General features: G+C 45.2%; 1 long non-coding RNA gene and 2 gene segments (V, D, J or C); 2 read left to right on the forward strand and 1 right to left on the reverse strand.

The window, feature by feature from the left end:
• Positions 1 to 6: 6 nt before the first annotated feature.
• On the forward strand, positions 7 to 1,042 carry LOC124068803. The segment is given in 2 exon segments: positions 7 to 548; positions 639 to 1,042. Coding segments are annotated over 2 exon segments (507 nt in total).
• A 14,290-nt stretch (positions 1,043 to 15,332) lies between these two features.
• Positions 15,333 to 16,220, reverse strand: LOC124068823. Its single transcript, XR_006844984.1, has 2 exons — positions 16,118 to 16,220; positions 15,333 to 16,031 (listed from the first exon to the last, which is right to left on the reverse strand). It is a non-coding gene; the product is annotated as an uncharacterized LOC124068823 (long non-coding RNA).
• A 107-nt stretch (positions 16,221 to 16,327) lies between these two features.
• LOC124068804 lies at positions 16,328 to 18,087 on the forward strand. The segment is given in 2 exon segments: positions 16,328 to 16,869; positions 16,960 to 18,087. Coding segments are annotated over 2 exon segments (507 nt in total).
• Positions 18,088 to 20,954: the final 2,867 nt, after the last annotated feature.

The raw sequence follows: 20,954 nt of genomic DNA on the forward strand, positions 1-20,954 counted from the left end.
AAAGTGTAGAAGAGGCTGTACAAAAACCTGAACACAGATATGTGACTACTCTTCAAAGAGGAGGGAAGTGGTATTCAAACCACAGCTTCATATCAGATGGATTCTGCTCATTCCTGTTCCATCAGAGTCACTGTGGTTACAGCTGCTAATGAAACACTGTGGGAGGATTCACATGAGCAGCAAATCCACATCACTGACAAACCACTGTGGGCCATTCAGGCTCAATCAGCTCCTTCCATTGTTTAATATCCTTGGCAACATGTTGGGCTCCATCTGAAACAGACACTAAAGCACTGACTAATAAACACTAACTGTGTACAAGCCATAACAAAGACTGACTGCTGCATTATTTCTGACTGACACACAGGGCTGTGAATGAGCCCTGTCACTGTGATCAGGCTCCTCCTTCTAATCCACCAACTTAGTGTTGATGAAGACCAAACAGAGAGATCACAGCCTTCTTTATACTCGCTGGAGCTCACAGTTACTCAGCACTGCAGACATGACGCCTCTGTTCACCTCACTGTTGCTGGCTGCTATGTGCTTTGGTATGAACACAACTCTGTTTCTGTGATATCAATCCAACACTGACATGATTCTTTAACAGCTCACTGATACTGTTTGCTGCTGTTTTACAGAATGCAGAGCACAGAAAGACAACGTGCTGCAACCAAAAGAAGATGTGACTGCTGCTGAAGGAGAGGCAGTAACACTTGGCTGTCAATATAACAGCAGTGGAACCAATAATTATCTCTTCTGGTACAAACAGGAGGGAAACAACAGCCCCAAATTCATACTGAACCGCGTTCAAGGGACTTCAGGGAACACACCAGACGAGTTCAAGGAGAGGTTTTCATCCACACTGAATTCCACCTTAAGATCAGGTCCTCTGAAGATCCAGAAGCTTCAGCTGTCTGACTCTGCTGTGTACTACTGTGCTCTGCAGCCCACAGTGACAGGAAACACCAAAACTCTGTACAAAAACCTTTGGAGCAAAGACAACAGAATACTCCACAACATCCACTAGAGGGAGTCACACACTGTTACACTGCAGTGGGATGTTACATTACATTACACTTCAACCTGTGGACACTTCAGAAGACAGACAGACTCAGGACATGGGACACACACTATACCAACTGAGCTAATGACTTCCTGGGATGTCATGATAAAGTCCAGATTGTTTGCAGTGGTGATAAAGACATCAGAAAATTAAACATTAAAGACAGAATGAAGTTCATCCAGCTTCATTGGGTCACAAGTCTTGAATTTCCCTCAGGATCAATAAAGTATCTATCTATCTCAGTCAGTTGACTTCTTGTGCCGGTCTCATGGATAAATGGAGAGGGTTGTGTCAGGAAGGGCGTCTGACGTAAAACCTTTGCCAAATTAAACATGCAAATCACAAACATGACTTCCATACCGGATCAGTCGGGGCCCGACGGTCATCTACTCTGTGGACCTACAGGGTACTGGTGGAAACTGGGCTACTGTTGGTCGAAGAAGGAGAGCAGGAAGGCGTTCCCCTAAGGAAGAGACAGAAGAGGAAAGGCAGGAGTTTAGGACTGAAAGTAGGGACTCTGAATGTTGGTACAATGACAGGAAAAGGCAGAGAGATGGCAGATACGATGCAGAGGAGGAAAGTTGATCTTCTGTGTGTCCAGGAGACCAGGTGGAAAGGTAGCAAGGCTAGAAGCATTGGAGCAGGGTTTAAACTGTTTTACCATGGTGTGGAGAGGAAGAGGAATGGAGTAGGGCTGATCCTGAAGGAGGACTTTGTGAAGAACCTTCTGGAGGTGAAGAGAGTGTCAGACAGGTGATGAGTCTGAAGATGAACATCATGTGTGGTTTTGCTCCACAAGAAAGATGTAAGGAAGAGGAGAGGGCCAAGTTCTGGACTGAGTTAGAGGATTTGATCCAGATATTTTCCAGAGGTGAGAGAGTGGTGATTGGTGCAGACTTCAGTGGACATGTTGGTGAAGGGAACAGTGGTGATGAGGAAGTGATGGGCAGGTTTGGTGCTCAGGTGAGGGACTCAGAAGGACAGAGGGTGGTAGACTTTGAGAAAAGTATGGAGATGGCTGTAGTGAACACTTTCTCCCAGGAGAGGCTGGAACACACGGTAACATAAGAGTGGAGCACACAGGTGGTGTTCAGGTTTTGTTTTCAGACTCCAAAAAGCAGACGACAGACTTAGATAAACGGTTAACAGTCTTTAGTGGAGATGTTCAGTAAACAGTACAAAACACACAATGGAAATAGTTCACAAGAACAGGAAACAAAACAGGAAGATGACCCACCAGCAGGTGAGTGCAACAGTCTAATGGAGATGTCCAGAGCAAAGAATCCAAAACTCCAAAAGCTGGACAATATCAGGTCCAATATGGACACAGAGGTGAGCAGGGTAGACAGGAACATGGAGGTGAATCTGAACAAGGAGTGGAAAATTAGTCTTCTCAATACAAGCAGAAACAAAACTCAAAACATCAGCCTGACAAGACACCACCAGAGTAGACAGAACAATCTGGCAAGGCTGGAGAGGCAGAACCAGTCTTAACTATCCACAGGCAGTGTTGAGTGATTGGAGGCAGATGAGGAACAGGTGTGCAGGCAGTTGACTGATAGGACACAGGAACTGCTCCACCCAGCTCTGCTCCGGATTGGACAGGCAACAGAAAAACCAACCGAACAAACAGAACAGAACACGAAACAAAGAGACAAAAACACCTCAAGATACTAATCCCAACAGGTGGACAATACCTTGTGTAGAAGGTGTAATCTGAAGGAGATTAGCGATCGTAAAGTGGTCGTAGGAGGGAGCGTAGCTAGACAGCATTGGGTGGTGGTGTGTAGGATGACTCTGGTGGTGAGGAAGATGAAGAGAGCAAAGGCAGAGCAGAGGACAAAGTGGTGGAAGTTGAGAAAGGAAGAGTGCTGTGTGGTTTTCAGTTAGGAGCTGAGACAGGCTCTGGGTGGTCAGGAGGTAAGAGCTCCTCAAGGAAGACCAAAGAGGAGGTGAGGAACCCCAACCCACCTTCAGCTGCTACAAAATGCTGCTACCAGTCTGTTAAGCAGCAGAAGTGGAACTGAGCCAAACATCAAGTTATCTCACGTTGTTATTTGAACACGTTTCACCTTCACAACAGTTAGAATTTCTGTATGAAGCTTTGACTTTTCAGAAAGTTGTTTCTCCACACATTCATTCAGCTGAAGCTTCTGCAGATTCCTCCTTCAGTCTGACCTTCCTGGATGATGATGATGATGATGACTGCAGCATCACTGTCATCTCTAAAGCTTCCATCAGCCTGAATGTAAACAGACCACAGCAAGAGGAGGAGCTACACAACTGAATATGAAAGGCTTCATTTTGGAAGTGAAGAGCTGCTGTGTTCTCTCTATTGTTCATTCAGTACAAGTGAAAATGATGAAGCTCCTTTTAGTTTGGATGATGATCTTCATGTTTCATACTGGTAAGTACTGAAAACATGTCACATGTTTGAAGTCATCAAGTGTTTATACGACTAAACTCAGTCTATAGATAAATAACACGTCACAGTGAAACATATCTTTGTTCTTTTCAGGATCCTCTCAAGAGATATTGACTCAGTTTAAAGATGTAACGCTGGCTTTGGAAGGAGACGATGTGACTTTCTCCTGCAACTATTCAGGCTCCAACAATGTCCTCTTCTGGTATCAACAGAAGTCCAGTTCACCTCCACAGCTTCTCATCATGGAGCATTCAGAGGAAATAGAAAGGCTGACTTTGAAACATGACAAAACAACAAAGGAGTTTCATCTGCAGATCTCCTCTGCTGCAGTGACAGACTCTGCTGTGTACTACTGTGCTCTGAGGCCCACAGTGACAGGAAACACCAAAACTCTGTACAAAAACCTTTGGAGCAAAGACATCAGAATACTCCACAATATCCACTAGAGGGAGTCACACACTGTTACACTGCAGTGGGATGTGATGGTAAAGTCCAGATTGTTTTCTCTCAGAGCTCCAGAAATGAAGATCATTTGACATATGAGTCTCCTCCTACTGACTGCAGAGGTGCTTCATGGCAGAAAACTGTTTGATTCCAGCTGTGAACATCAGACCAAACACAACTCACAGAACTTACTCATACTGAACATTCAGTTCCAGCCTTTCACCTCAGTGAACATGGAAAAACTCTCTGCAGTTTTGTTCTGTTTAGTCCTCGTAGGTACGTATGTTTCTGACAGGAAAACCTGAACTATAAAGACATTTTAAAGCAACAAAGATCCTGTTTGGGTTTGGTTCAGAATTCTAGATGTCATCAGTTCATCACTAATAACTGCTTACTGCACTGATGACAAAACAATGATGGATTAGTGACTTTGGAACAGAAGTCCACAGATAACATGTTGTTTCCTTCATTAGGTAACACCTTGGAAGATCAAATTACTGCCAACAGAGCTGAAGTGACTTCATCAGAGGGCCTGAGTGTCACTCTGTCCTGTAACTATTCAGTTAAAGCTCAGAATCTCCAGTGGTATCGACAGGATGCTGGATCAGCTCTTCAGTTCCTTCTCCTGATTACTGATGCAAAAGAGCCTTCAGTGGTGGAAGCAACACCTCCACACCCTGGACTGACTGTGAACCTGACTGAGGAGAGAAATCGAGTGGATCTGCAGATCTCCTCTGCTGCAGTGACAGACTCTGCTGTGTACTACTGTGCTCTGCAGCTCACAGTGACAGGAAACACCAAAACTCTGTACAAAAACCTTTGGAGCAAAGACAACAGAATACTCCACAACATCCACTAGAGGGAGTCACACACTGTTACACTGCAGTGGGATGTGATGGTAAAGTCCAGATTCTTTGCAGTGGTTGTAACAATGATAGAAAACTATGAGGGCACTTGAGAACAATCACCTCCACCAGGCCAAAAGTCCAATCTTCTGTTACAGCAGTTCTCAAACTTTTTTCCCCATTAGCAACATAAAACTGACTGTTATAAGACCACAAACCCACATTTGAGAGAGTTTTGTTCCAGCCTTTAAATTAGTCAGCTTCTGGACAAGCAAGTGAGGACTAACCATGTCAAAGGCAGAGCTAAAGCCAACAAATAAAATACAGGCGTAAGCCTGGGAGTTCTCCAGGTGCTTGCTGACCAAGTGGGTCACACTGAGAACTGCGTCCTCAGTCCCACATCCCGCCCTGTATGCATACTGGAGGGGATCCAGATATGGGGACAGACCAGGTTTGATCAAGTTTATGACACGTTTTTCATGACAGAACTTATTATTGTAATTGGGCGACAGTCCTTGTTCTCCATGGGACATGAAAGTTTTGGAATTGGAATAATAATGGACAATCGATTTTCAAGAATTTCCCTCCAGGGATTAATAAAGGAATTCTGATGGATCGCTGAAAGATGGGTGACCAGGCAATGCTTAATTCTGATGAACAAGATTTTAGCAGTATGCTCGGTATACCATCAGGCCCTATAGACTTCTTTGTGATAGTGTTTCTGAAAATGGATTGGACCTCCTTGGGGTCTATTACCACACGGCCAGAGGAAGAGCAAGAGTTTTCTATGGGATCAGCCAGCCTAGATGGGGAAGAGGACTGAGAATCAAATCTCAAGAACAAGTCATTAAGGATTCAGATCATTAGCCCACTTATGGTCCAGCAAAGGCTGACAGTAGGGTTCATTGTAACTGGAGATGTTTTAAGGACCTTCCATACTCTTAGACTTAGACTTAGACTTTCTTTATTTGTCATTTGGATTTTCATCACAAACAAAATTTCGGTACAGCGGCTCAAGCATAGCAGGAATTACCGACATATTCTTTTTAAAAGAAAAAAAGTAAAAATATAATATATACACAATAAATATGCAGTAAAAAGTACTTGAAAGTGAGGTAGTTTGTATAAAAAGTCAGTCAGCATATATACATATGTAATTATTATTGCACAGTGAGTATTTGTAATAAATAGTACTTTTGTAGATGTACAGAATATAAATATATTGCACGGTAAATAAATGGGCTGTAGTCCTGAGTGGTGTTTGTGTGGGTGAGGAGGGGAAGTGATCATGTAGAGTTAAGTAGTCTTATGGCATATGGAAAGAAGCTGTTTGCGAGTCTGGTTGTTCTGCACCGCATGCTGCGGAATCTTCTGCCAGACTTCAGCAGTGAGAACAGACCGTGGTGAGGGTGGGAGGGGTCACTGGTGATGTTGTGGGCCCTGGTCAGGCAGCGTTTCCTTGCAATGTCCTGGAGAGGAGGGAGTGGGGTCCCAATGATTGTCTCCGCTGTCCTCACCACCCTCTGTAGTGACTTCCAGTCAGAGGCACTACAGGCCGCTGACCAGACTGAGATGCAGCTGGTCAGGATGCTCTCTATAGTTCCTCTGTAGAAGGTGGTGAGGATGGGAGCGGGTAGTTGTACTCTCCTCATCCGGCGAAGAAAGTGCATGCGCTGCTGGGCCCTCTTTACCAGCGTGCCAGTTTGATTGGACCAGGTTAAAGAGTCAGTTATCTGCACCCCCAGGAACCTGGTGCTGCTGACAATCTCCACTGCTGCATTGTTGATGGTGAGAGGGGTGTGGCTGGGCCGGTTCCTCCTGAAGTCCACAATGATCTCTTTTGTTTTAGAGACATTCAGGATCAGGTTGTTGGTGTCACACCAGACTGCCAGGTGTTTCACCTCCTCTCTGTAGGCCTGCTCATCGTTGTTCGTGATGAGGCCCACTACTGTTGTATTGTCTGCGAACTTCACAATGTGGTTGGTAGTGGACCTGGCGTAGCAGTCGTGTGTCATAAGTGTGAACAGCAGCGGACTCAGGACACAGCGCTGAGGAGAGCCGGTGCTCAGAGAGATGACACTGGAGACGTTGTTTCCCACCCGCACACGCTGAGGTCTGTTGGTGAGGAAATCAAGCAGCCAGTTGCAGAGGTGGGTGTTATATCCAAGGGGGGCCAGTTTATTTATCAGTCATGGATCAGCGGTTAGGGTGTCGGACCCGTAACCGGTGGATCGCTGGTTCGATTCCCCATACCGGTGTCCATGGCTGAGGTACCCTTGAGCAAGGTACCTAACCCCCACTGCTCCCCGGGTGCTGCACGCGGTCGCCCACTGCCCCGGGTTTGCTGTGTGTGTGCACGTCACTTGGGTGGGTTAAATGCAGAGCACGAATTTCATTGGAGTGAGTTCCCTGCAATGACAAAAATATGTCACTTTCACTTTCACTTTCACTTATCAGGTGTTGTGGAATGATGGTATTGAATGCGGAGCTGAAATCCAGAAACAGCATCCGCACGTGTGTGTTTTCCCCTTCCAGATGCTCCAGGCTCCGATGGACTGTGGAGGAGATGGCATCCTCTGTGGAGCGGTTGCGGCGATAAGCAAACTGGTACGGGTCGAATATTGAGGGGAGTCCAGAAACCATGTGGTCCTTTACCAGCCTCTCAAAGCACTTCATCATGATTGGTGTAAGTGCAACTGGGCGGTAGTCGTTGAGGGAGGAGGTTGTGTTGTTTTTGGGTACCGGTACGATGATGGCAGTTTTGAAGCAGGATGGTACCACAGCCTGGTGAAGTGATGTATTGAAAATGTCTGTGAGAACCCCAGCCAGCTGGTCAGCACATTCCTTGAGCACTCTTCCTGGTATGTTGTCAGGGCCAGCTGCTTTCCGGGCATTCACCTTCCTCAGGGTTCTCCGGACATCAGCTGAATCCAGGCGGAGTATCTGCTCACCTGGGCGAGGAATGGATTTTATTGCTGAGGTGGTGTTCAGTGCCTCGAACCTCCCAAAGTGTTTGTTCAGTTGGTTGAGGAAGCTAGTCAAGTCAAGTCAAGTCAACTTTATTTGTATAGCCCATTTTTACAAGCAGTTTGTCTCAAAGGGCTTAACATGACATCAGCAACATCCTCTGCCCTTCGACCCTCACATCGACTAAGGAAAAACTCCCAGAAAAACCTTTAACAGGAAAAAATGGAAGAAACCTCAGGGTGAGCAACAGAGGAGGGATCCCTCACCCAGGACGGGCAGACGTGCAATGGATGTTGTACAGGCAGGAAAGCAATTTGCAACATGAGAAATGACATTACTAAAAAGATAAGCAAAACAAAATCTCAACTGTTTAGTTTCACTTTTTGCTACCACCTCAATATGATTTTAACATTTCACAAGTTATAGGAAATTTATAGTATTGAAAATTATAATGAACTGCTGTAACATTCATGTATTCTTTTTTTTTTTTTTATGTGATGTTGAGAATCACTATCCTATCAGTTCAATTTCGGCCCGTAGGGAGAACCACCCCGCCCATAGTCGGTACATAGAGGAATGAAAGGCAGATGTCAACAATACACATTGGGTTGGTCATAGAGCCGGCTACAGTTCAACTTGAAGATCTGGATGGAGAGATACCTGCAGAAAGATACAGAGAGAGAGAGAGAGAAAGGGAGGGAGAGACACAAGACTACGAGGAGCACTGGACACACAGTTAGTGACGTACAATAATGAACTGCATGTTAATCTGACGAGGGGAGAGGATAGAAGAGGAAAAGGAGGAGGGGGAAACTGCATGGTGGATCATGTTTGTGTCCCCCGGCAGCATAGGCCTATAGCAGCTTAGCTAAGATAGAGATTTAAAGATTAACAGTTAGTCAGACCTATTCTACCTGTGGCTATATATCATGAGGTGGGTGAAACTATGCCTACCAGCCCTACACACTTTATTTGGTGCTAACGATATGCTTTACTAAACAGAAAGGTTTTAAGTTTAGTCTTAAAAGTGGAGGTGGTGTCTGCCTGTCGAACCCAGATTGGCAACTGGTTCCACAGCAGGGGTGCCTGATAGCTAAAGGCTCGTCCTCCCGTTCTACTTTTATAAATTCTGGGAACTGTAAGTAAACCTGCACTCTGTGATCTGAGTGTTCTATTGGGAATATATGGGACTATTAGATCCTGCAGGTATGATGGGGCTAGTCCATTTAGGGCCTTATATGTAAGTAGGAGAATTTTAAAGTCTATTCTGAATTTTACCGGAAGCCAGTGAAGAGAAGCTAAGATGGGGGAGATATGATCCCTTTTACTGATTCCTGTTAAAACTCTAGCTGCTGCATTTTGGATCAGCTGCAGGTTATTAATAGAATAATTTGGACATCCTGACAATAGTGAGTTGCAGTAGTCCAGCCTAGAAGTAACAAAAGCATGAACAAGTTTTTCAGCATCACTCTGAGAGAGGACACTCCTAATCTTAGCGATATTACGGAGGTGAAAGAAGGCGGTCTTAGAGGTCTGTTTAATGTGATGAATAAATGACACATCTTGATCAAAGATAACGCCGAGGTTCCTTGCAGTCGTACTGGAGGCCAAAGTAATGCCGTCCAGAGAGAGAATATTGTCAGCTATTCTATTTCTAAGGTGTTTGGGGCCTAGAACAATGATCTCAGTTTTGTCTGAGTTTAATAATAAAAAATTGGAGGTCATCCAGTCCTTTATGTCCTTAAGACATGCCTGGAGTCTGGCTAACGGCTCTGTTTCTTCAGGCTTTAAGGATAAGTACAGCTGAGTGTCATCAGCATAACAATGAAAGTTTATGCCATGTTTCTCAATAATATTTCCTAGAGGGAGCATGTATAAGGTGAACAGGATCGGCCCAAGCACTGAACCTTGTGGAACACCGAGGCTAACCCTTATATATGAAGAGGAAACATTATTAACTTGAGCAAAGTGAAATCTATCTGTTAAATATGATTTGAACCAGCATAGCGCAGTCCCTGTGATCCTAGTCTCATGTTCTAATCTGTGTAATAAAATGCTGTGATCTACAGTGTCGAAAGCAGCACTGAGATCTAGCAAAACAAGTATGGAGACAAGCCCGCGGTCTGATGCCATGAGGAGGTCATTTGTGACTTTAACCAGTGCTGTTTCTGTGCTGTGATGGGCTCTAAAACCAGACTGAAACATCTCAAAGAGACTGTTCCTGTGTAGGTGATCAATCAACTGATTTGCAACCATTCTTTCGAGTATTTTAGATAAGAACGGGAGGTTGGATATCGGCCTATAGTTTGCTAAGATGTCTGGGTCAAGTGAAGGTTTTTTAAGGTCTAAAGGTCTAATAACAGCGGTTTTAAACGCCTGTGGTACATAACCTGTTGTTAAGGATAAGTTTATCTGATCTAAGAGGGAAACGCCAATCAAGGGAAAGACGTCCTTGAGGAGCTTAGTTGGGATGGGGTCTAAGAGACATGTAGTTGGGTTAGATTTGTTAATGCTGGAGGTCAGCTCGGGGAGGTCTATGGGCAGGAACCTGTCCAGAGATGGAGTAGGATTAAAAGAGATTTCTAGAGATGGCACTATATTGGCTATTCTGGGAAGATCTTTATTGATTATTTCTCTAATGTTATTGATTTTATTGGTGAAGAAACTCATGAAGTCTTCACTGCTAAGAGCTGCAGGAATACAAGGCTCAACAGAGCTGTGACTCTTGGTCAGCCTGGCTACAGTGTTAAAGAGAAAACGTGGGTTGTTCTTGTTTTTCTCTATTAATGTTGAATAATAGGCAGTTCTGGCTTCACGAAGGGCCTTTTTGTATGTCAATAGACTGTCTTTCCAGGCCCTCTGGGATTCAGCTGATTTGGAGGAGTACCACTTCCTCTCCATCCGTCTTGATGTTTGTTTAAGTGTTCGTATATTTGAATTATACCAAGGAGCTAGCCTCCTATGATTTGTAACCTTCTTTCTCAGTGGGGCAACCATATCTAAAACTGTGCAACATGGCTGCAGTGTTGTTGACAAAGGAATCAATTACTGCAGGAGTAACGTTTAAATCAGTACGGTCTGTTGTACTGGTACATGGAGCTGAGGGGAGCTGTGATGGGATTGCATCCCTAAATCTGTCTACACTATCTTCAGAGAGGCATCTGCTGTAATAGACCTTTTTGTTGTGTGCTGTAAAGTCTTCTAAAGTTAGTTCAAAAACTACAAGCGAATGGTCTGAAAGGAGAGGGTTTTGAGGGGCAACTGACAGGTTCTTAGTTTCTAGGCCATAGGTGAGAACCAGATCGAGTGTGTGATTGTGGCAGTGTGTTGGTTCATTCACTATCTGAAGGAAACCTATTGAATCTAAGAGTGAACTAAAGGCTGTCTTAAGACTGTCAGAGTCAACATCCATATGAATGTTGAAGTCACCTGCTATAATGACTTTATCTGTGCTGAGCACTAAACTAGATAAGAAGTCAGAAAACTCAGACAGGAACTCTGAGTAAGCAGCAGCAGGTGGGCGATACACAACAACTAATAAAACTGGCTTTTCTGACTTCCAGTTTTGGTGAGACAGGCTGAGAGTGAGACTCTCAAATGAGCTATAGATGGATTTAGGTTTGGGGTTAATCTGAAGACTGGAGTGGTAGATTGCTGCCACTCCTCCTCCTCGGCCTGTGCCTCGAGGAACATGATAGTTAATATAACCAGATGGAGTTGATTCATTTAAACTAACATATTCTTCATCCCGTAACCAAGTCTCAGTGAGGCAGAATATATCAGACTGATGATCAATAATTAGATCACTGACTAGGAGGGATTTAGAGTGGAGGGATCGTATATTTAATAATCCACATCTGACTGTCCTATTTTTTGGCTCTAAATATTTGCTAGTTTGTATTTTTATGAGGTTATTATGATTAACACTTCTTAAATTTTGTACTGGTTGGACTATGGGAGGACGAGGCACTGACACTATTTCTATGGGATTATTAATCTTAGTATTACTGTGTGAATTTATATTTTTATTTATTCTAATTTTAACGGAGGGCGGCAGTCCTACAGAAGCAGCAGAGAAGTGTGTAAGACAGCGACTCTGCTTCCTGGCCTCGACCCTGGGTTGTCAGGGTGTTGGTTGTCTAATAAACTTGGCCATATTGGTAGAAATAAGAGCCGCACCACCCCAAGTGGGATGAACGCCGTCTCTGCTAATGAGGCCAGGTTTTCCCCAGAAAGTCTCCCAGTTATCTATAAAGGCCACGTTGTTTTCTGGACACCACCGTGACAGCCAGCGACGGAGCGATGACATGCGGCTAAACATATCATCACTGGTCAGATTCGGGAGGGGACCAGAGAACACTACGGAGTCCGACATGGTTTTTGCCAAATTACACACCGACTCAATATTGACTTTGGTGACCTCCGACTGGCGTAGTCGAGTGTCATTAGCGCCGACGTGAATTATAATCTTACCATATTTACTCTTATCTCTCGCCAGCAGCTTTAAATTGCCCTCTATGTCGCCCGCTCTGGCCCCCGGGATGCATTTGACTATGGTTGCTGGTGTCAGCTTCACATATCGCAAAACAGAATCGCCAATAACCAGGGTCGGTTTCTCAGCGGGTGTGTCGCTGAGTGGGGAAAAGCGGTTAGATACATGAAGCGGTTGGTGGTGAACCACGGGACTTTGTTTTGGACTACGCTTCTTTCGAACCGCCACCCAACCTCCCTGACTTCCCGGCTGCTCGGGGGCTGCCGGGGGGCGGCTGACATCAGCTAAAGTAGCTAAAATAGGCCGGTCCGCACAGGCTAACTGCTGCTGGCTAGCTGTCGGGACTAATGGACTGTGATCTACAGTACGAAGCCGGGCCTCTAACTCACTTAGCCTCGCCTCCAAAGCTGTGAATAAACTACACTTTCTACACATCTCACTCTCACTAAAGGAGGCAGAGGAATAGCTAAACATTTCACACACCTTACAGAAGACGGGAGAGGGAGAGGCAGAGGGAGAGTGAGTGGAAGAAGCCATGTTAGCACTAAGCTAAGCTCAACGACAAACAGGACGGGGATCGGAAAAGGAAAGAATCTAGATGATCGTGCGGTTAATAAACTTTTCCTAAAGTGCTTGTGTACTTATATGTAAGAACCAACCACAGTAAAAGCTAACACAAAATATGTCGACTCAAGTACACCAATACCACCAAACACCAAACGCTAGCAAGTGAATGAGTAGTGCGAGAAGAGGAAGTGACGCAATACGCAATACGTTACCCAACGCAGGAGAGCTGACAGGCAACTGAGCTAGTGAGCTAGTGTTGTTCTCACAGGAAGGGGTAGGAGCCTTGTAGTCAGTAATAGATTGGATGCCCTGCCACATCCGTCTGGTGTTAGTGGGGTCATTGAAAAAGTCCTGTATTTTTTGTCCATGAGCGCGCTTGGCCAGTCTTATAGCCCGGTTCAGGTTGGCTCTAGCTGTTTTCAGAGCCACCATGTCACCGGACTTGAAAGCCTCGTTTCTTGCTTTCAGCCTTGCACGTACCTCACTGGTCATCCAGGGTTTCTCATTTGCCCGGGTGGTGATAGTTTTTACCACGCCAACATCCTCCGAACATTTCTGGATGTATCCTGACACAGATTCAGCATACTCCTCAATGTCCACGGCAGCTGACTTAAACATGTCCCAGTCAGTAGACTCGAAACAGTCTTGTAGGGCATCCATGGCTCCTGCAGGCCAAATCCTCACCTGTTTCACAGTGGGCTTATTCCTGATCAATAGGGGCTTATATGCAGGAATTAGCATCACAGAGAGGTGGTCTGAGGAGCCGAGGTGGGGGCAGGGTGTTGCCTTGAAAGCCCCTTTGATGTTGCTGTAGATCAGGTCCAGCGTATTCTCGCCTCTCGTGGCAAAATCCACATACTGGTGGAAGTGAGGAAATACAGTTTTCATATTGGCCTGATTGAAGTCCCCTGCCACCATAAACACCCCCTCTGGATGTGCAGCTTGCAGGACACTGATGGAGCGGTAGAGGACATTCATGGCATCTCTGGTGTTTGCACTGGGTGGAATGTACACTGCTGTGATGATGATAGCAGTGAATTCCCGAGGTAGATAAAAAGGTCTGCATTTCACCGTCAGTAGTTCCACATCAGGAGAACAGTGACATGTGATCTTCTCTGCATTGCTACACCAGTTGTTGTTTATGTATATGCAGACCCCACCGCCCCGTGATTTGCCAGTGAGAGAGCTGTCTCTGTCCAACCTGAATGTTGTTAGCCCCTCCATGCTAACGGCGTCATCACGGTACAGATGGAGTCAGCCAGGTCTCTGTGAGAATGATGGCGCAGCAGTCTCTCGTTTCCCGCCTGGTCGTCATCTCTAGCTTTAGGTGATCCAGTTTGTTCTCTAGGGAACGGACATTGGAGAGCAGGATGGAGGGTAGCGGCGACCTGAACGGGTTAGCCTTTAGCATCATTCAGCTGCAGCTGTTCCTCCTCCTGTAACAGCTTTGTTCCATCCCTGATCTTCGTCCTCAACTCCCTCTGCACAGTCCTCAGCTCCTCTCTATTTCCTGACCTGAACGAGAGCCTTGATGTCAGGAGTAATCCTGGCTTTGCTGATATCTGTTGATTTATAGGATCCAAAACTAAAAATGACCTGGCTCATAAAATACTTTACAAATGGTAATGATCAACCATGAAACTGTCAACGGAACAACTTGACAGATACAATCCAATGCTTTGGAGCTGACAACCATTGTGCTATAATCCCCCATCTGATTCCAGTAAAGTAACTATTTACTGCTTACAATTTAAAAATTGTGAAATACTGTCAAAATCGTGTGTTTAGTTTTGTTACAGAAAAATTGTAAATGTCCTTGTATTTTTTATTTTATGTACGTTTTTACTCAGCTTGCACCTTTATTTTCCGATCCTTCTGCTGCGGTAACTCCTGCTTTGAAGCTGAAAATCAACTTTGTCAGTGATGTACTTTTTATTTGTCCTTACATATGAATAATGTTGTTTCAGTATCAATGAAGCAATTAATATGGTGGCCATGTGCAGTTATTGAGTATTATATCATGCCAATAACAACTTAACTCAGTCAGGACCTTCACATGTTTTGTCAAGTGTCCATCAGTGTTACCTCATCAGCTGCTTGTTATCTGAAGGAAATGATGTAATTTAGTGAGTATCAGCAGTGACAAACACACAGTTTGTCAGAGCTGTGAGAGGAAGGAGGGAGGGATTAAGGGAGGAACAAAACTGGGACTCAAGTACAGAAAAGACAGACTTTCACAGTGCTGTTTCATATGAAAACCAGACAGATTCTCTTTAAGATGCTGTCAGTGAACTTCAGTCTGTTTGTCACTTTGTGTCTGCTCACAATCAGAGGTAGGTGAGATCATTAACATTACAAGAACTTTACAGATTAAAAACATTGAATCATAAGTTACAGATTTCTCCTCCTTTAGGTGTCAGCTGTGAAGATCTCAGTCCAGTCAAAGATGAACAGTCCAGTTTAGAAGACAGCTCTGTTACTCTGTCCTACAGATACAGCAAGAAAGCTGCAGCTGATGATTACTTCTTCTGGTATCGACAAGATCCAGGAAAGCCACCAGAGTTCCTCACCTCTCACTCAGGAACAGGAAGAATATTAATGAGTCCAAAGTCTGGACTGTCTGTTACAGTGAGTGAGGAAAACACTCACATGAATGTTCAGATCTCCTCTGCTGCAGTGACAGACTCTGCTCTGTACTACTGTGCTGTGAGGCCCACAGTGACAGCAAACCCACAGTCTCTGTACAAAAACACAAGCTGACACACTGACAAGCTGCTGGAAGCCTTTTTTCCACACTGTTGGACTCAACTTTTTACCTCCACTAGAGGGCGACATTATCAAGTAGGCGGTGCACTACTTCTGCACTGTGTTCAACCATTGTGTCAATAATAAGTGCTGCTGTGAAGAGAACAATTCTCACACTGAATGTTGAACAGCAGCTGCTTTCTCCTGTTGCTTTAAACCTTGTTGTACAGATGGAACTTTGGCTGTGGATTATTCTTGCTGCTCTTTTCTTTGGTGAGACACAAAGAACAACATGTTTTTATTCTCTTCTAAAGACTGACGCAAACTGGAGTTCAGAGCAGAAATCTGTTTCTGTCCACACAGTAACTCTGTACACATGATATTTTCCACTGTCTTCTCCTCTCAGCCTCATGAACAATGTTAGTCTAATGGCTTCATTTCCTCCTCTTCTTTCAGGACTGATAGCTGGAGACACAATCGATCCTGTAGGAGATGTGGAAGTCAGCGAAAGAGAAGGAGAAACTGTCACACTCAGATGTTCATATGACACAACATACGAGTATGTTTACCTTCACTGGTACAGACATCACTCTGAGCTTCAGGCACCTCAGTTTATACTGTTGAAAGGAGCAAGATCATCGAGTGATGAAGAATATATTCCTGACAAACGATATGAATCTGAAACATCAGAGACATCAACTGAACTGACCATCACAGTCCTGACCCTGGCAGACTCAGCTCTCTACTACTGTGCTCTAGAAACACACTGATACAAAGTGTAGAAGAGGCTGTACAAAAACCTGAACACAGATATGTGACTACTCTTCAAAGAGGAGGGAAGTGGTATTCAAACCACAGCTTCATATCAGATGGATTCTGCTCATTCCTGTTCCATCAGAGTCACTGTGGTTACAGCTGCTAATGAAACACTGTGGGAGGATTCACATGAGCAGCAAATCCACATCACTGACAAACCACTGTGGGCCATTCAGGCTCAATCAGCTCCTTCCATTGTTTAATATCCTTGGCAACATGTTGGGCTCCATCTGAAACAGACACTAAAGCACTGACTAATAAACACTAACTGTGTACAAGCCATAACAAAGACTGACTGCTGCATTATTTCTGACTGACACACAGGGCTGTGAATGAGCCCTGTCACTGTGATCAGGCTCCTCCTTCTAATCCACCAACTTAGTGTTGATGAAGACCAAACAGAGAGATCACAGCCTTCTTTATACTCGCTGGAGCTCACAGTTACTCAGCACTGCAGACATGACGCCTCTGTTCACCTCACTGTTGCTGGCTGCTATGTGCTTTGGTATGAACACAACTCTGTTTCTGTGATATCAATCCAACACTGACATGATTCTTTAACAGCTCACTGATACTGTTTGCTGCTGTTTTACAGAATGCAGAGCACAGAAAGACAACGTGCTGCAACCAAAAGAAGATGTGACTGCTGCTGAAGGAGAGGCAGTGACACTTGGCTGTCAATATAACAGCAGTGGAACAACAAATAATCTCTTCTGGTACAAACAGGAGGGAAACAACAGCCCCAAATTCATACTGAGCCGCTTTTCAGAGAGTTCAGGGAACACACCAGACGAGTTCAAGGAGAGGTTTTCATCCACACTGGATTCCACCTTAAGATCAGTTCCTCTGAAGATCCAGAAGCTTCAGCTGTCTGACTCTGCTGTGTACTACTGTGCTCTGAGGCCCACAGTGACAGGAAACACCAAAACTCTGTACAAAAACCTTTGGAGCAAAGACAACAGAATACTCCACAACATCCACTAGAGGGAGTCACACACTGTTACACTGCAGTGGGATGTGATGGTAAAATCCAGAATCATCTGCAAAAGGGACCAGAAAATGAAGCCTTAAACTTGCAGTGTGTAGACAAATTGAATGAAGGATCACCTGGTCGGCATCACAGTCTCAGGTTTTGACTGATTTGTTGTTTATTAAAGAAGGTTCTCTGTTGTTCTCTCAGGCTGTCACTTCTTGTGTTGTGCCTCAAGGTTTAACTGTAAGTCCTCGAATTTTATAAATCTTCAATTTAGCTCAAATTATCTTACAAAGAACAGCAGATTCCATTGTTTTGTTGTCAATAGGTGATCATATTTTCCATTAATATCCAGTGATTACGTCAGCTGGTTTCATGTGAACTGCATGTTACCTTGGGGACTGTAGTCAGAGGCTCAGGAGGACCACAGAGGACTGTGGTCTTCCCAGTCCTGTTCACCCTGTACACCTCAGTCATCAAATACAACTCGGAGTCATGGCACATGCAGAAGTTACCAACACCTCCAAAACCAAGGAGATTGTGGGAGGAAGCAGGAGCACCCAGAGAAAACCCACACAGGAAGAACATGCAAACTCCCCACAGAAGGGCCCGAACCGCTGCAACACCTTTGTTCTATTATTGTTGATATTTTCTACATTTTTATACTAGTTTATAGTTTGCATGTGGATTTGTGTTTTTTCTCTTTGTACTTTTCTACTGGATATTGAATGTCCCTCTGGATCAATAAAATATCTGTCTATCTATCTATCTATCTGTGTCTGGACGGTCCGGTCACTGTCTAATCAGTGACACCACCATGCATCACAGTGGGTATGGTGTGTGTTGCGGCGAATGGGCGCGTTTCGCACTTATCCCAGCGCAGCGTCACGTGGACGCGAGTGATGTCACCACTGTTTCTACTCCAGTGAGACTCATCAAAGGACCAGATGTCCTCAATCCCATCCGTGCTGTCCTGCTAAGATTCCGAGCAGGAGTCTTTGCTGCCCTGGGTGACATAAAGAAAATGTATAATTCCATCTGGCTTGAGGAAAGAGAGGTCCATCTACATAGGTTCCTTTGGCGGGATTGTGAAAGTGACTAAATTGAGGTTTATGCCATCACAAGGGTCAACATAGGAGACAAACCTGCTGGATGCATTGCCCAACTCGCTATGCATGAAACCACTAACTTACCTCAGTTCAGTCATCTTACAGGGGAAAGGCGTGTGCTGCATCAAGATGCCTACGTTGACGACATTCTGACATCACACAATGATCTGAACCAGCTGAAACTCATAACAACAAACATCGAACAGATTCTAGATGCTGGGGGATTTCAAATGAAGCCATGGATTTACTCCAATCAAGGTGGGAGGAGAGTGCTCGAATGTGAAGAGGCAGGGCCCAAGACAATTGTTCTGCCAAATCAGCTCACAGAGAATGACAACAAAGCCCTCGGCCTCGGGTACACACTGGAGGACGGTAAGCTCCACATCATGGTCGCTGTGAAGTTTTCACGAAAGAGAAGGAAGTTGAGACTCAGCCAGAACCTGCTCAAAGAGGAAGTGCGGTTACAAACACCAAAACCACTCACCAGAAGAGAGCTCTTGAGTCAGGTTGCAGGACTGCATGATCCTCTGGGTTTGGTGGCCCCAGCAAAGCAAAAAGGAACAATCTTGGTCCAAAGAGCCTTTCAAGAAGCAAAGACAAAGTGCTGCTCAGTGTTAGACGCCTGGGATGCTGCTTTGTTGGACAAACTCAGGGAGGATGCCATCAAACTCCTGGAGGAATATGTTGAACTTGGCAACGTAAGATTCACAAGGCCCTTGACGCCACCGGATCCCAACGGCAAACCTTGTGGCATCACTTTTTCTGATGGCAGTGAACGCTCTTATGGTGCTGTGTTATATCTGCGTTGGAATTGCAGCCATGGCGCAATTGTGAAACTGGTCGAATCCAAGGCTAAACTAACTCCTCTCGACCTGAAAGGAGATGCCGTAAAGGCTGAAATATGTGGAGTTGTTTTTGCTGCACATGTATCGACGTATGCGCACTGTCTGACTGAGGACTCAGAACGGCAGAAAGGTCCAAAGTTTTTATGTCTACCAGAGAGTGAGTGGCCGAAAAGGTCCGCCAGAGATGTTGCTGCTGCAGCAAGAGGGAACTTGGAGAAAATCCAAAAGAAATGATTTGTTGCGGCTCTCAGCAGACATTACCTGAGTGAGGACTCCAGGCAGGGCCAACACGCAGTCCAGGGAACGTCAAGCAGACCACCTGCAGGGCTTACAATTCCGATGCTAGTTGATGTAAGACGCTTTAGTGACCTGACACGGCTGGTAAAGACAGTAGCATGGGTCTGGAGAGCTGCAAAAAGGTTCCTGCAGGTCAAGACGGAATCTGTCAAAGTGGGAGGCGGTGTCTGGATCAGGCATCATCACAGTCAGCGAGAGACAAGATGCTTTCAGAGACCTTTGCCTGACAGGACAGACAAATGTGACTTTCCCAAGCACCACAACAGACAGACTGGTGGTCTACAAGGATGTGATGAGTGGGCTACTGGTGTGTGGCGGGAGAGTCCAGTACTTTAAAAAGGAGAGCAAAGCTGTTTCCCTCCTTCCCTTTGATGCTTGGATCGCAACCCTTTTGGCCCGGGAAGCTCACAGTGTCGGACATGACGGAGTTGCAGGAACCGTGTTAAAGATGAGGCGAAAGGCTTGGGTCATCAGAGGGTGGAAAATTGCCCAAAAAGTTGTTGACAAATGCATTGTCTGCAAGAAAGCAAGAGAACGCTACCAGCCGCTCCCTTCGAGTTCACCGCTGTCGACCTATTTGGACCCTACCAGGTGAGGGATGACATCAAAAAAAGAGTCCCCATGAAGGTTTGGGGAGTGGTGTTTTGCCGCATGTCAAGCAGGGTCATTCACACAGAGCTGGCAAGTACACTACTGACGGAAAGTTTCTTACTTGCCTATCAGAGGTTTACCGCTCTCCGTGGACATCCATCAAAGATCTGGTCTGATCCTGGCACCAGCTTTGTGGGGGCAAAACCTGTTTTGGAGGAGCTGTATGCTTTCCTGAGGGAGCAAAACAAGGGAACCCTAGAGGATTTTGCTGCTAAACACAGGACTGAGTGGACTTGGAAAATCACTCCGGCTGACTCTCTGTATCGAAATGGAGCTGCAGAAGCCGCAGTGCGTGTCACGAAGAGAGCCCTCCAAAGTCTCGGCAAGGCAACAAATCTCAGTTTCAGTGAGTTCCTGACAGTACTTCAACTAGCAGCCAACCTCGCCAATGAGCAGCCCATAGATGCAAGAACTCAGAGCCTAGAAGATCGAGTGGAGTATGTCACACCAAACTCCCTCTTGCTTGGTCGAGCTTCACAGAGCGGTGACATCAAGTCGTTCAACTTTGACACCTATCCATACCGAAGATTAAGAGAGATACAAGCCCAAGTAAATCACTTCTGGAAGTCCTGGAGTCAGCTTGCTGGTCCAAACCAAAAATGGCACACTACAGAGAGAAATGCTGCTGTTGGAGACATAGTCTGGCTGTGTGACTAAAACGCTCTGAGAGGGCACTTCACGCTTGGGAGTCATCAGTGTGAATCCTGATTTAAAA

The sequence above is a fragment of the Scatophagus argus genome, chromosome 13, assembly GCF_020382885.2.
Source record: "Scatophagus argus isolate fScaArg1 chromosome 13, fScaArg1.pri, whole genome shotgun sequence".
Taxonomy (NCBI): Eukaryota; Metazoa; Chordata; class Actinopteri; family Scatophagidae; genus Scatophagus; species Scatophagus argus.